Source organism: Cervus canadensis, chromosome 16 (assembly GCF_019320065.1).
Source record: "Cervus canadensis isolate Bull #8, Minnesota chromosome 16, ASM1932006v1, whole genome shotgun sequence".
In the NCBI taxonomy this organism is placed as follows: Eukaryota; Metazoa; Chordata; class Mammalia; order Artiodactyla; family Cervidae; genus Cervus; species Cervus canadensis.
The window spans coordinates 50,678,421-50,695,764 of NC_057401.1; the positions used below are offsets into that span (position 1 = coordinate 50,678,421).

The 17,344-nt window shown below is 38.0% G+C and overlaps 1 protein-coding gene across 6 annotated transcripts in view; it reads left to right on the plus strand.

Annotated features, from left to right (window-relative positions):
- The window catches only part of CDH18 (cadherin 18), a 1,183,249-nt gene that overhangs the window by 1,040,202 nt on the left and 125,703 nt on the right, over positions 1–17,344 (plus strand). For all 6 annotated transcript variants that reach the window (XM_043488846.1, XM_043488845.1, XM_043488848.1 and 3 more), the window contains one exon: positions 7,407–7,574. In XM_043488846.1, the coding sequence (XP_043344781.1) occupies positions 7,407–7,574 (168 nt within the window). The remainder of the gene's footprint in view (positions 1–7,406; positions 7,575–17,344) is intronic.

The window sequence follows — 17,344 nt, forward strand, 5'->3', positions numbered from 1 at the left end:
AGGTCTAGAATGGTGTCCCTGAAGTTGCATTATAATTTTAACTTCACATAATTTTGTTTTTAAGTAACCCTTGTGCCCCATTAGAAAAACAGTAGGACTCCAATATGTTTTGCGGCTTCCCAGGAAGAACAGTGGGAAAGAATTTCCACCTGTCAATGCGGGAGATGTGGGTTTGATCCTTGGGTCAGGAGATCCCATGGAGTTGGAAGTGGCAACCTAGTCTAGTATTCTTGCCTGGAAAATTCCATGGAAAAAGTCCATGGGGTCACTAAAAGTCAGACATGGATGAACACACTCTTACACAGACAAATATCTTGTAATAGGCATTACATATTTATATGAGAGTTCAAATGAATGAATGAACAATTGAAAAAATTAAGAAAGAAAATAAGCAACTGGGCCAAAATGAATATATGTAGTTAAGAAATGGAAGAAAATTTACCAGCTCTTCTTATAAATGCACATATGTACTTGAAAATGTTTTTAACAATTTGGATGTCATGCCTGTTTATTTGTTCCACCCTTTTAGAGATTTTAGTTTTCAGTCTTCTGAGGTATTACCTAATAAACTAGATTTGTATATTTCCATTTTAAATACTTTTTAGTGGCTAAAATACAAGAAACCATTTTGGAGGATCTATTGCTCTATATGAATATCATCAGTCAAGGAAAAAAACACATGGTGGTCTAGTGAGTCAGGTTCAGTGAGTAATGTTTATAACTGCAGATGAGTTTCAATGTTATGAGCTTGTATTCAGCAAAGAGTCATTCCCAGTTACAAGCCCCTACATATCAAGGTGATTGGGAAGTGGTAGTCAGAAAGTAATTTGCAGGCAGTGGGGCATCTGTGATCGTTTACCAGGAAAGTAATAAGAAACAAAACAAAATGATACAAAGGTAATCACTTTCTGTTGATTCAACACAACATCATAAGTGAATAAAAGGCAACAATTTCTGTTAAAAATTTTGAAGTAAACATTGCTAGTGAAGCTTATCAGACAAACATTCAAAATATGCTAATACTAGTTACCTAGCATATATTGAAAAGAGGAGCGGTTCCTTTGTTCTTATGCAAACACTGCACTAATTTAAGGTGATCAATTTAGCTACTCTGCATTGTTTTCTTCACAAATTTACCAAATTAAAAGGCCAGGTAATAAGTCTTTATTATTATGTTTATTTGAAAGAAAAAATATAAGTTAAAATACAATTACTGGGTCCATGGATACATGATAGAAAAGCCAAACAAAAAAACAAAATATCAGTTCTTATTTAGCCTATACAAATATAGTTTATCCTAGTCTTGTATAGGAGTTTGGGCTTCATAGTTTTGAAAAATGTTTATTATAATTGAATATTGTTGGTTGTGTTCATGTGTATATCTCCACATATATTTTATTGATATGACAAGATGGTGATAAAAAAATGAAGAAACGTATGAAAACAATGGCAGAATTTTGTCTTTCTAATTGTGACTTTTAATACTTTTGACCTACTTACACTGGAATCACCCATAGTAGTTGTTAATAATGTCAGGGGAGGTCATTCAGAGAATGTGAATGCCAGTTGACTAGCAATCTGAACCCAGGTAATCAGAGGCTCCTCAACCGCTTCTCTGCCCTTGGAATAAATGTTCTGCCAACATTTCCCAGAGTGGGAGCTATGTCCAAGAACGCAGTCTTTAGAGAGAAAGGTTTCAGGATATAAGGTTGATATATAAAAGGCAACCTCTTTTCTATTTACCAGCAATAAAGAAGTAGACTTTGATTTAAAAATACAATGCCATTTAGGTTCAGTTCAGTTCAGTCGCAGCACGCCAGGCATCACCAACTCCCGGAGTTTACTCAAACTCATGTCCATCGAGTCAGTGATGCCATCCAGCCATCTCATCCTCTGTCGTCCCCTTCTCCTCCTGCCCCCAATCCCTCCCAGCATCAGGGTCTTTTCCAATGAGTCAACTCTTCGCATGAGGTGGCCAAAGTATTGGAGTTTCAGCTTCAACATCAGCCCTTCCAATGAACACCCAGGGCTGATCTCCTTTAGGATGGACTGGTTGGATCTCCTTTAGGATGGACTGGTTGGATCTCCTTGCAGTCCAAGGAACTCTCAAGAGTCTTCTCCAAACCACAGTTCAAAAGCATCAATTTTTTGGCGCTCAGCTTTCTTCATGGTCCAACTCTCACATCCATACATGACCACTGGAAAAACCATAGCCTTGACTAGATGGACCTTTGCTGGCAAAGTAATGTCTCTGCTTTTTAATATGCTGTCTAGGTTGGTCATAACTTTCCTTCCAAGGAGTAAGTGTCTTTTAATTTTATGGCTGCAATCACCATCTGCAGTGATTTTGGAGCCCAAAAAAATAAAGTCTGACACTGCTTCCATTGTTTCCCCATCTACTTCCCATGAAGTGATGGGACCAGATGCGCTTTCCCTAAAAAGAGATACTTGGGGGTAAATTTAACAATAAAAGGTATGAAATCTATATGAGGAAAACTATAAAACTCTCAATAAAGAAACAAATAAGAAGTAAATAAATGGAGATATATGTTATGTGCATGGATAGGCAAGACTCAATAGTGTAAAGATGTTAATTCTGCTCAACCTTATCAATGCATTCAGTGGGATACCAATCAAATTCCAGACATTTTTATAGGTATTGACAAACCTAGTTTATAGTTTATAGATGAAAGCTAGAAAAGAACATTGCAACCCACTCCAGTATTCTTTCCTGTAAAATCCCAAAGACAGAGGAGCCTGGTGGGCTACAGTCCATGGATCTGCAAAGAGTCAGACATTACTGAGCACATTCAACAGTTTTAGAAAGAAAGGAACTATCAAGCCATGGATAGACATGGAGGATCCTTAAATGCCCATTACTAACTGAAGAGGCCAATCTGAAAAGATTGCACATTGTATGGTTCCAATTATATTTTGAAAAAGCAAAATTATGGAGACAGTAAAATGATCAGTGATTGCCAAAGGCTGAGAGGAAGGAGGGATGAATAGGTGGGAAAGAGAGGAATTTTTAGGGCAGTTAAAGTATTCTATGTTATACTGTGATGAATGGATCCAAACCCATAGAATATGCAACACCAAGAGTCATCTCTAATGTAAATTACATACTTTGGGTGATAATGATGTGCTAATAATGTGGGTTTATCAGTTGTAACAAATGCATTATTTTAGTACAGAATGTGGCTAGTTTGGGAGGTGATGTAGAGTCTGGATAAAAAGGGTACATGATAACTGTATTTTCTTAATTTTACTGTGAACCTAAAACTACTCTAAAAAAATTAAGTGCTACTGAAAAGGAAAAAACTAAAGTAACCGTGCACCAGCTATGTTCTAGACTACCCTACTCAGGAACATCTTGGCTATATGTTGGAATCATATTATTGTATAAGGGGATCAAGTGGCTATGGCAATTTGCCCAGTAACCTGTGTGCCTTCAGGTGAGGTCATAGATAAGTACATGCAATTGAGCCATTCTCAAGAGAACTGAGTGTTTAAGTGATTCCTTGGACAATCATTTCTGAGATAGATGTGTCAATTCTAGATATGCTGTTTTCTTTCCATAAGCAAATTTCTTTGACAAATTTCTTCTCATTTCATGTCACAGTGGCACTATTATAAAAGAAGGGAGATAATGAAATTATTAAAGTCTGTACTATAAAACAGGATTTGTGTTCATTCTTCTTCTCTGATCCTTTTAAATGAATGACATTCAGATTGCATAAAATATCTTTCACTTTAGTGATAGATGGGAGGGAGTTTCGAGAGGGAGGTCACGTGTGTACACCTATGACTGATTCATGCTTTTGTTTGACAGAATAATACAAAATTCTGTAAAGCAATTATCTTTCAATTAAAAAATAAATACATTTAAAAAATGATTTTATTTTCATATCTGTGTATTCTACAAATGTTACTTTAATGATTTCATTGTAAAATATCATGGCGAGTGATCTCATACTTCTACGTATCAGAGGTAAGTCCCTTTTTTTCAGAACAGCATCATTTTTTTTTTAATATTAGAAAGTATAAATTTCTTTCATTAAATGTTTCCATAAACTCTTAACTTGTTCCCCTCTGCATCAATTAACTTTTTTCTTACATAATTATTATATGTGAAAAAACAATGTTCTTTTTAATAAGAATGCTTGAGGCTTTTTCATATGCATGGATTAGATGAATCATTTATTATCATGTTATTATAATTCCTTTCGATATGAATATTTTCATTCCTATTTAGCTTCAGGAGAGTTCTCCTAAACTTTCTCCATTATATGTCCACAAATATTAAAAGTTGGAGATCTATTTTCCTGGGGCCTGTGGCTCTCACTCAAAGTCATTACATGTGCAATCAAGTCAGTAAAAAACAAACAAACATAGTGGTTAAGTGTCTTATATTCTGGAACTCTTGCTTTTTCAATGATCCAGTGGATGTTGGCAATTTGATCTCTGATTCCTTTGCCTTTTCTAAAACCAGCTTGAACATCTGGAAGTTCATGTTTCATGTATTGTTGAAGCCTGGGTTGGAGAATTTTGAGCATTACTTTACTAGCGTGTGAGATGAGTGCAATTGTGTGGTAGTTTGAGCATTCTTAGGCATTGCCTTTCTTTGGGATTGGAATGAAAACTGACCTTTTCCAGTCCTGGGGCCACTGCTGCATTTTCCAAATTTGCTGGCATATTGAGTGCAGCACTTTCACGGCATCATCTTTTAGGATTTGAAATAGCTCAACTGGAATTCCATCACCTCCACTAGCTTTGTTCACAGTGATGCTTCCAAAGGCCCACTTGACTTTGCATTCCAGGATGTCTGGCTCTAGGTGAATGATCACACCATCATGATTATCTGGGTCATGAAGATCTTTTTTGTATAGTTGCTTTGTGTATTCTTGCCACCTCTTCATTGGATCATCAAAAAACCAAGACAGTTCCAGAAAAACATTTATTTCTGATTTATTGGCTATGCCAAAGCCTTTGATGGTGAGGATGACAATAAACTGTGGAAAATTCTTCAAGAGATGGGAATACCAGACCACCTGACCTGCCTCTTGAGAAAACTGTATGCAGGTCAGGAAGCATCAGTTAGAACTGGACATGGAACAACAGACTGGTTCCAAATAGGAAAAGGAACACGTCAAGGCTGTGTATTGTCACCCTGCTTATTTAACTTATATGCAGAGTTCATCATGAGAAACACTGGGCTGGAAGAAGCACAAGCTGGAATCAAGATTGCTGGGAAACATATCTTTAACCTCAGATATGCAGATGACACCACCCTTATGGCAGAAAGCAAAGAAGAACTAATGAGCCTCTTGATGAAAGTGAAAGAGGAGAGTGAAAAAGTTAGCTTAAAGCTCAACATTCAGAAAACTAAGATCATGGCATCTAGTCACATCACTTCATGGTAACTAGATGGGGAAACAATGGAAACAGTGAGAGACTTTATTTTGGGGGCTCCAAAATCACTGCAGATGTTGACTGCAGCAATGAAATTAAAAGATGCTTGCTCCTTGGAAGAAAAGTTATGACCAACATAGACAGCACATTTAAAAGCAGAGACATTACTTTGCCAACAGTTCCATCTAGCCAAAGCTATGGTTTTTCCAGTAGTCATGTATGGACGTGAGAGTTGGACCATAAAGAAAGCTGACCACCGAATAATTAATGCTTTTGAACTGTGGTGTTGGAGAAGACTCGAGTCCCTTGGACTGCACGGAGATCTAAGCAGTTCATCCTAAAGGAAATCCGTCCTAAATATTCATCAGAAGAACTGATCCTGAAGCTGAAACTCTAATCCCTTGGCCACTGATGTGAAGGACTGACTCACTTGGAAAGACCCTGATGCTGGGAAAGATTGAAGGCAGGAGGAGAGGGGAATGGCAGAGGATGAGATGGTTGGATGTCATCACCAACTCAATGGACATGAGTTTGAGTAAATTGCAGGAGTTGGTGATGGACAGGGAGTCCTGGCATGCTGTAGACCATGCGATTGCAAAGATTCTGTCTAGACTAAGCAACCGAACTGAACTGAACTGAAGACATATTTGGTAGTTCTTATATAAACATGACCCACTGGAAAATTTGTTTCAGTTTTAAATGTAAGGCTCTATTGACAGAGGTGTGTGTGTGTGTGCGTGTGTGTGTGTGTGTTTGTGTCTGTGTATCTGTGTGTGGTGTGTTTACCTACACGTAATTATATATGACATATAACATTTGTATCTCTTTATTGAATGTCACTGCAAGATAAAGCACATTACATGTCACTGCAAGACAAAGAATGTGACTTTACATATAATTTTTCAAACAATCTCATCACTTTCTTTATTTTGCTCATGTACTTAGATCTGGTTTTTATTATAGTTGTTATTTCCTGACAAAAAGTAGTCAGTTTCTTAGTCTTGATAAATGTTAAAGTCCTACCTGCCTATAATCTTTTTCAAGTGTCTACACTCTGCCAATGCTTTCATCATCAAAATTTGACAACCCTGTCTGAAAACTATGTAAATTGTTGTATAAGGAGAAAAATTAACCTCTGCTCAAATCATCTGAGCTGACACTTAGGATGAGCACAAGTCATGAAATATTCAGGTCACCAGCAGAAGGAAAGAGCAAGGACTGCGGGTCTACCTCTTTTGGGCCTGTCACCCCAAGGACCGCCAAGAGATGGGATATCTTCATTTGTCCCTTATTATCTATAGATTCCCTTAGGATCTATGGTTGTAAACAAATATTTCCATGAGCCAGTTTTAATAACATTGGCAGGTATTGTTTGTCTCAAAAGCCTGACTTTCTCTCAAAAGCATTTCAGTTAAAACTACTTTTCTTAAATAGTACTGTTGCTGCTGCTGCTAAGTCGCTTCAGTCGTGTCCAACTCTGTGGGACCCCATAGACTGCAGCCCACCAGGCTCCTCCGTCCATTGGATTTTCTAGGCAGGAGTACTGGAGTGGGGTGCCATTAGTACAGATGAACCTATTTGTAGAGCAGGAATAGAGGTGCAGACGTAGAGAATGGACTCGTGGACACAGTGGGGGACTGAGAGGGAGGATTATTGAGAAACTAACATTAACATATATACGCTACCGTATTAAAATAGTTAGCTAGTGGGAAGCTGCTATATCACTCAGAGAGCTCATCTCGGTGCTCTGTGATGAACCAAATGGGTGGAATTGGGGACCTGGAAGGGAGTCTCAAGAAGGAGGGGATGAATGTATACATATGGCAGATTCATGACATTGAGCAGCACAAACTAACACACATTGTTGAACAATTATATTCAAATAAGCACATTAAAAGACCTACTTTTCTTAAAATGAAAATAGAGATATATGGCTATGTTGCTTTTCATTTAATTTATAATCCATGCTATTTTGTTTAAAACATGTATTACAGGAGTTATTAGAACTGCCTTACATAATATGGACAGAGAAGCCAGAGAACATTACTCAGTGGTCATTCAAGCCAAAGACATGGCTGGGCAAGTTGGAGGGCTTTCAGGATCCACCACAGTCAACATCACCCTGACAGATGTCAATGACAACCCCCCAAGGTTTCCTCAGAGTAAGTACATGTTTCTTTTGATCTGCACTTATCACTATTCATTGATGTAAAACAAACTGAAATACAGCTAAGCCTTGAACAATATGGACTTGAGATGCAAGAGTCAACTTATTCATTTTTCTCAGTAGTAAGTACTATAGGACTACATGACCAGATCAGTGGTTGGGTACATCTGCAGATACTGAGGAACCTGGCTACAGAGGGATGACTATAAGTTATATGTATGGACAGTGTAGAGGTTGGATGCTCCTAACTCCCACATTGTTCAAGGGTCAACTGTACTTGGACGTATAATGATATGTGACTATTCTCTTAAATGGAAAGATTGTGTTTGTACAGTATTCCTTTTATACACAAGACTAAAGAAACCACTCCATCTGTTGTCTCCTGAACTTGGTAGATAGGTGTCACTGTGTTAAAGATATCCATTTCAATTGACATCAAAATTAAATACTAAAAATGAGATAGTAGTACTAAGAAATGACACTTTGTATTTGCTGAAGTATTTATGTGTTACTAAGGAATTCCTGGAGGTATTCAGAATAAATGTTTTGATATGGACATTCTACTCTTGGAAAACTATTGAATATGTACTCTTTGTGGGATGAATTTCTTTTTTAATTCTTCATATTAGGAATGAATGTTCTTCACATACACACAGAAGCACACCATCCAATGGCAAGGTATAGCAAATATAATAAACTGCAGTCTCAGAGTAGAATATGGACGTTGTGAGTGGAGAGCCCATCAGGGGATTCAATGAGAGAGTATCAGTTCTGTGAGTTCAGAATGAAATACTGTTTATGACACCTTCAGAGAGGGAAGGGAACACATTTGAGTATTTCCAATGTGGCAGAAGCTGTGGGTAGCATTTTATAGGATAACCATTAATTATCTTAAAAATCCTGAGGGGAGCTGTCCTTCTTACACATGATATTTAAAAAGTGTAAAAGACAGAGTGAAGTAAGTCAGAAAGAGAAAATTATTAGTGCAAATGTATGGGACCTGGAAAAATAGTACAGATTAACCTATTTGCAAAACAGAAATAGAGACCCAGATGTAGAGAACAAACATATGGACATCAAAGGGAAAAGAGAGGGCAGGTGAGTTGGGAGATTGGGATTGACATATATGCATTATTGATGCTGTGTATAAAATAGATAGCTGATGAGAACCTACTGTATAGCACGAGAAACTCTACTCAATGCTTTGTGGTGACCAAAATAGAAAGGAAATATAGAAAAGAGGGATATAAGTATGTGTATGGATGATTCATTTTACTGTAAGGCAGAAAATAGCATAATATTTTAAAGCAACTCTACTCCAATATTTTTTTAAAGACCTGCTAGGTTCATCTTTGAAAAAACAACTTAGCAAATATCATCAAAAAGTTACAGATAAGTTGCTGCAGCAGTGATTTTTAGAAAAATTTGCAGAGGCATATTTGAAATAAAAACAAGTAATGGGCAATTTCGATGGTTATTGGTAAATAATGATGAATTTTAAGGACATCAGAAATTTCAGAGGTAAAATATTTTGTCTGTTTGTGTTTATAATCCAAGGAATACAATGTCAATAAATCTGGGGTGGAGAAGAAAATAAACTCTGTAACAAAGTAGACAGTGTGGCAAGTCAATAACTGCTCTCCACAAGTCAGTGTGAAAAGCTTACCCAGCCTTATCTCTCAGTATTGCTGTCAGTACACAATGGAATACTGCCTGTTCCGAAAACACAGCTAGAGTTTGCACATCCTTAAATCAGTCTAGAATTTTTCACTCACATTCCTTTGTTTGAGATAGTCACTCAGTTGTGTCTGACTGTTTGTGACCCCATGAACTGTAGCCCTCCAGGCTCCTCTGTCCACGGAATTCTCCAGGCAAGAATACTGTGTTGGGTTGTCATTCACTTCTCCAGGGGATCTTCCCAAACCTGAGATTAAACCTGGGTCTCCTGTATTGAAGGCAGATACTTTACCATCTGAGCCACCAGGACTACCACATTCCTTTGTTTAAAAGCCCTCTTAAAAGTTTCTCTGAACTCCACCACAGAATTAGCAGACAGTTAATTAACCCTTGGTTTCTGTAACATGGCACTTTCCCATGTGCTTTTCTGCTATATTTATCTCCATAGGTGCATATCTCCCCTACACTGTGAGTCCCTCTAAGGAAGAATGATGCTTGATTTGTCTTTATATCATTAAGTGTTTAGATTGGTGCCCAGCCCTGGATAAATGGCTATGAAATGAACAAGTAAATGAGTTGAATTTAAATACTCTGTCAAACTACTATTGTTAAAAGACCATGGATAAAGACATGCAAGTTGAATTTATGATTAGGCAAAGCTCCTTTAAAATATCAATTCTAAGGACAAGATTATGTGACTTGGTTCTTTCAAGTGGCTTTTGCTCTATGAAGAAAACATGTTTGAAAGAAAATTATAAGTCATAGATAAGTCCATATTATTAAACTATGAAGTATAATTAAATTCCAAGTCATTTTACAAAATTGCAGTGTATTTTTGTATTCATTTAATCCCTTATTCCACACAATATGCATATACACATATTTCATTATGAGACAAGTGTAATCGGATAGTGACTGCAGCCGTGAAATTAAAAGATGCTTGCTCCTTGGAAGAAAAGCTATGACAAGCTTAGACAGCATATTAAAAAGCAGAGATGTCACTTTACTGACAAAAGTCCATATTGTCAAAGGTATGGTTTTCCAGTAGTCATGTACGGGTGTGAAAGTGGGACTATAAAGAAGCTTGAGTGCTGAAGAATTGATGCCTTTGAACAGTGGTGCTGGAGAAGACTCTTGAGAGTCCCTTGGACAGCAAAGAGCTCAAACAGGTCAATTTTAAAGGAAATTAACCTTGAATATTCATCATAAAGACTGATGCTGAAGATCTGAAACTTTGGCCAATTTTATGTAAAGAGCCAACTCATTGGAAAAGACCTTGATGCTGGGAAAGATTGAAGGCCAGAGGAGAAGGATGAGGATGAGATTGTTGGATGGCATCATCAATTCAATGGACATGAGTTGATCAGACTCTGGAGGATAGTGAAGGACAGGGGAGCCTGGTATGCTGCAGTCAACAGGCTGGCAAAGTGGTGGGCTAAACAACAACAAAACCCTTTTATAGAATAAGGAGTTGGCTGGTTGATTTAGTCACTAAGTCATGTCCGACTCTTTTGCAACCCCATGGATTGTAGCCTGCCTCCTTCCTCTGCCCGTGGGATTTCCCAGTCAAAAATACTGGAGTGGGTTTCATATCCTTCTCCAGAGGATCTTCCTGATACAGGGATCGAACTTGCATCTCCAAGGTCTCCTGCATTGCAAGTAGAGTCTTTACTACTGAGCCACTAGAGACTAAAGTTCAAAGATTTTTTTTTTAAAGAGGTAATGAGTGATAGTGCTGAATTAAGCTGAATATAAACTTTGTTATAATTACAACACCAACCTCATTTTCAACCTATGTTATTTAAGTAGATTCTACCAACACTATTTTTAAGATGTATATGAATATTATAACCCTTATTATGATAGAGTGAAAAATTTATGCATGGGGCTCAATAAACTGATTTTAACCTGACAAGTCCATTAAAACTGATTTTAGAAATCACCGGAAAATCAGAAAATGGTGATGAATAAAGAAAAATGTATCCCTAACTTTATTCTGATCTATGATTGTTGCTGAAGCATCAGTTCATAGTGAAACAGTTGCTTAACTTGACAAAGAATAAATGAATACTCTTTGAGTGAACTCATTACATTAATCACTAATGGGATCTACATATCTTCAGTCTCCTCAGAATGACTGACAACTGTCAATCCTGCCACATGGTGATATGCTCATAGTGTTTTGAAACAGAGGCAGTACACACCCAGAACTTCACACTCTGATTTCTTTAAAAGATATTTAATTTTGCACCCGTACCGCGCTAAACACATTGCTGCTCTCAGAATGGTTTGGTGTCATCACAATAAGAGGAGCTTGCAGTATTCTTTAATTGTCCCAAAAGCATTATAACTCATCAAATGAAAACAAAAATGACAAACTATATATTGGGAAAATTTGCAAATTGCTTGAAGGAAAAAAAAATGATATGTATTATGAAGACTTGCATACATAAAGCACCACAAAATGCACAAATCTACACACAGTTCAAATCCTATAAAGATCTTATCCAGTCATTAAATAGACCCAGAAATCGAATTGTTTCTCTTAAGATGTTCTTGCTTGTTTGTTTTACATTTCTTCTGACATTTTTTTTTCCTCTTCAGCTGTGAAAGTCATGTTACAGCAAGACTGTGATTGACTCTAGTGTAAATATCTAGCACACAGTTTTAACATTGCATTTTTCTTTCTTCTATTAATTTACCATGGCCTCAATTTCTTACCTCTTATATCTCAATTTAAAGCTATCACTGGATCTTTTCTAAATTAGAATATGATCACTTTACAGTATTCTGTTGGCTTCTGCTGTGCCCACCCATTTGAGACTCCCTGCCATCCCCCACCCCGTCCCACCTCACTAGGATATCACAGAGCACTGAGCCGAGCTCCCTGTGCTATACATCAGGTTCCCACTAGCTATTTATTTTACATGTGGTATTGTATATATGTCAACCCTACTCTCCCAATTCACCCCCCATCCCATGTCTGCTTCTCTATTCCTGCCCTGCAAATAGGTTCATGTGTACCATTATTCTAGATTCCACATGTGTGTGTTAATATATTTGTTTTTCTTTTTCTGGCTTACTTCACTCTGTATGAAAGACTCGAGGTCTCTCTACTTTATCTTAATTTAAGCTGCATAGGTTTTAGTAAGCATTTGAGAGTTACAGAGGGAACTAGACTAATAATTTGCTTTACAAAGACTTTGCTCTAGGGAGATACAAACTCAGTGGCCTGGAATACAAGACAAACAAAAGTCCAGGTGAAAGCAGGCTGCCTGTGAGTGTCAGGGAGGTTATAGGGGAGAACAAGAGACTCGAAGGTACATATACAACCAAGTGGACAGCCCCTGCTCAATTCCAGTAATGCCTGTATGTGGGCAGGAAAGTATTAGGAATGGGAGCTACTTGCAAGATGCTCAGTGTAAGAGAACAAATCAATATATCTTTGGCTTGAATCCTTATTCCACGGACACAAAAGTTGCCCAGTTCTTCTTTAGAAAAAAAATATCTCAAGGTATAAATTCCTCAATACTACCCCTTCTATTGAAAGGAATTTATTCTACTTTTTAAGATTTTTGCCATTTCCTTCTCTGATTTTAACTGTATTCTAGTCATTTTTAAATTTATTCTCAGGCAGGTTAAAATCACTGAAGTCTATTATTCTGTGTAAAGAATATGCATATAAATATCAATGCCTTATGAACTTGAAAGTTTATAAAGTAAACTTGAGCCCTAAAGGGAGCTGTATTTTGAGAGTTGCCCTTGTAGAGATTTTGCTTTGGCTCCATCCCGTCATTCTTTCTGGAGTTATATCTTCACTGATCTCCAGTAGCCTATTGGGCACCTACCGACCTGGGGAGTTCATCTTTCAGTGTCCTATCTTTTTGCCTTCTCATACTGGTCATGGGGTTCTCAAGGCAAGAATACTGAAGTGGTCTGCCATTCCCTTCTCCAGTGGACCACATTCTGTCAGACCTCTCCACCATGGCCCGACCGTCTTGGGTGGCCACACAGCATGACTTAGTTTCATTGAGTTAGACAAGGCTGTGGTCCATGTGATCAGGTTGGTTACTTTTCTGTGATTGTGGTTTCAGTCTGTCTGCCCTCTGATGCTCTCTTGCAACACCTACCTTCTTACTTGGGTTTCTCTTACCTTGGACGTGGGGTATCTCTTCACGGCTGCTCCTGCAAAGCACAGCCTCTGCTCCTGACCTTGGACGAGGAGTATCTCCTCTCGGCCGCTCTTGTGCTGTGCAGTCGCCTCTTTGAAGCACAAGCTGGAAGCAAGATTGCCGGGAGAAATATCAGTAACCTCAGATAAGCAGATAACACCACCTTTGGTGGTGCATATCTGTTATATGCAGATAACACCTCTCAGATATGCAGAAAGTGAAGAAGAACTAAAGAGCCTCTTGATGAAAGTGAAAGAGGAGAGTGAAAAAGTTGGCTTAAAGCTCAACATTCAGAAACCAAGATCATAGCATCACGTCCCGTCACTTCATGGTAAATAGATGGGGAAACAGTAGGAAACAGTGGCTGACTTTATTTTTGGGGGCTCCAAAATAACTGCAGATGGTGATTGTAGCCATGAAATTAAAAGACACTCCTTGGAAGCAAAGTTATGACCAACCTAGACAGCATATTAAAAAGCAGAGATGTTACTTTGTCAACAGAGGTCCATCTAGTCAAGGATATGGTTTTTCCAGTAGTCATGTATGGATGTGAGAGTTGGACCATGAAGAAAGCTGAGCACCGAAGAATTGATGCTTTGGAACTGTGGTGTCGGAAAAGACTCTTGAGAGGTCCTTGAAGTGCAATGAAATCCAACCAGTCCATGCTAAAGAAGATCAGTCCTGGGTGTTCATTGGAAGGACTGATGTTGAAGCTGACACTCCAATACTTTGGTCACCTGATGCGAAGAGCTGACTCATTTGAAAAGATCCTGATGGTGGGAAAGATTGAGGGCAGGAGGAGAAGAGGACGACAGAGGATATGATGGCTGGATGGCATCCCTGACACAATGGACATGAGTTTGTGTAAACTCTGGGAGTTGGTGATGGACAGGGAAGCCTGGCGTGCTGTGGTTCATGGGGTTGCAAAGAGTCAGTCATGACTCAGTGACTGAACTGAATTGAACTTGTAGAGTAAGTAACCAATCTAGGGAAAGAAGAATAATGCATGTCAAATAATCACAATAAAAGAGTAGAAATTTGATTATTTAACAAAACTCCCCTAAGAATTTGAAATGATTGCCAAATTGTTAAGTGGTCCCCTTGTGAGTCCAGTTGATATAGTGAAATGCAATGTTGGGAGGATCAAGTCTGAAAAGTTCAATAGATGGCAGTATTTCCCATAATCCTAATTATAAAATTGTAACTGATATGGGTGAATTTTAATGTTAGTGAAAAAGGAAATAATACTGATGAATACATTAACATTGATATGATCTTTGTCAAGAGCAAAATATTTCAGTGAAGGATCATTTTTTTAATTAGTTTAGTTTTTATGAAAACAAATATAAATGACATATAATGAATTCAACATTAATATTTTTTGAAACAGTTGTGAAAGAAGCAACCAAGCTTCCCCTTGATCCATCAGAATGTGAAATGTATGTTTTAATTACCAGCAAGTGGAAGTTTTTCTTGTATACTTTAGAAAAAATACATAGTTTATTTTATTATGGCTAAGACATGTATTTTGAAACTTCTTGAGAGTTTCCTTAAATATCAACATGTAGTTGATTTAAAAGAAGGTGAACCAACTTCATGGTTAGTTTTCTACATATATAAATTAATTCAGGTTTTTTCAATCAGTTCAGTCAGTTCAGTCAGTCAGTCACTGACTCTTTGCAACCCCATGGACTGTAGTATGGCAGGCATCCCTGTCCATCACCAACTCCCGGAGTTTACTCAAATTCATGTCCATTGAATCGGTGATGCCATCCAACCATCTCATCCTCTGTCATTCCCTTCTCCTCCCGCCTTCAGTCCTTCCCAGCATCAGTCTTTTCAAATGAATCAGTTCTTCACATCAGGTGGTCAAAGGATTGGAGTTTCAGCTTCAGGATCAGACCTTCCAATGGATATGCAGGACGAATTTCCATTAGGATGGACAGGTTGGATCTCCTTGCAGTCCAATGGACACTCAGGGATCTTCTCCAACACCACACTTCAAAAGCATCAATTCTTCAGTGCTCAGCTTTCTTTATAGTTCAAATCTCACATCCATACATGACTATTGGAAAAACCATACCTTTAACTAGACAGACCTTTGTTGGAACAGCAATGTCTCTGCATTTTAAAAAGTTGTCTAAGTTGGTCATAACTTTTCTTTCAAGGAGCTAGCGTCTTTTAAATTCAAGGCTGTAGTTGCCATCTGCCGTGATTTTGGAGACAAAAAAAAAAAAATCTGTCACTGTTTCTCCATCTATTTGCCATGAAGTGATGGGACTAGATGACAAATCTTGGTTTTCTGAAGGTTGAATTTTAAAGCAACTTTTTCAGTCTCCTCTTTCACTTTCATCAGGAGGCTCTTTAGTTCTTTGCTTTCTGCCATAAGTGTGGTGTCATCTGCATATCTGAGGTTATCGATATTTCTCCCAGAAAACTTGATTCCAGCTTGTGTTTCATCCAGTCCAGCATTTCTCACAATGTACTCTGCATATAAATTAAATAATCAGGGTGACAATATACAGCCTTGTCATACTCCTTTCCCAATTTTAAAACAGTCTGTTTTTCCCTGTCCAGTTCTAACTGTTGCTTCTTGACCTGCATACAGATTTCTCAGGAGGTACATCAAGTGGTCTGGTATTCCCATCTCTTGAAAAATTTTCCACAGTTTGTTGTGATCCACTTAGTCAAAGGCTTTGGCATAGTCAATAAAGCAGAAATAGATGTGTTTCTGGAACTCTCTTGCTTTTTTGATGATCCAACAGATGTTGGCAATTTGATCTCTGGTTCCTCTCCCTTTTCTAAATCCAGTTTGAACATCTGGAATTTCACAGTTCATGTCCTGTTGAAGCCTGGCTTGGAGAATTTGAGCATTACTTGCTATTTTGTGAGATGAGTATAACTGTGCAGTAGTTTGAGCAGTCTTCGACATTGCCTTTCTTTGGGATTGGAATGAAAACTGACCTTTTTCAGCCCTGTGGCCACTGCTGAGTTTTCCAAATTTGCTGGCATATTGAGTGCAGCACTTTCACAGCATCATCTTTCAGGATTTGAAATAGCTCAACTGGAATTCCATCATCTCCACTAGCTTTGTTTGTAGTGATTCTTCCTAAGGCCCACTTGACTTCACATTCCAAGATATCTGGTTCTAGGTGAGTGATCACACCATCATGATCATCTGGGTTGTACAGATCTTTTTTGTATAGTCTTCTGTGTATTCTTTCCACTTAATATCTTCTTAATACCTTCTTCTTCTGTTAGGTCCATACCATTTCTGTCCTTTATTGTGCCCATCTTTCCATGAAATTTTCCCTTGGTATCTCTAATTTTCTTGAAGAGATCTCTAGTCTTTCCCATTCTATTGTTTTCCTCTATTTCTTTGCGCTGATCACTGAGGAAGGCTTTCTTATCTCTCCATGCTGCTCTTTGGAACTCTGCATTTAAATGGGTGTATCTTTCCTTTTCTCCTTTGCCTTTTGCCTCTCTTCTTTTCATAGCTGTTTGTAAGGTCTCCTCAGACAATCATTTGGCCTTTTTGCATTTCTTTTTCTTGGGGATTGTCTTGATCTCTGCCTCCTGTACAATGTCATGAATCTCCTTCCATAGTTCTTCAGGCACTCTTTCAGATCTAATCCCTTGAATCTATTTGTCACTTCCACTGTATAGTTGTAAGCAGTTGGATTTAGGTCATACCTGAGTGGTCTGGTGGTTTTCCTTACTTTCTTCAAGTTAAGTCTGAATTTGGCAATAAGGAGTTCATGATCTGAGCCACAGTCAGCTCCCAGTCTTTTTTTTCCTGACTGTATAGCTTATCCATCTTTGGCTACAGAGATTATAATCAATCCAGTTTCAGTAGTGGCAATCTGGTGAAGTTCATGTATAGAGTCTTCTTTTGTATTATCAGAAGAGGGTTTTT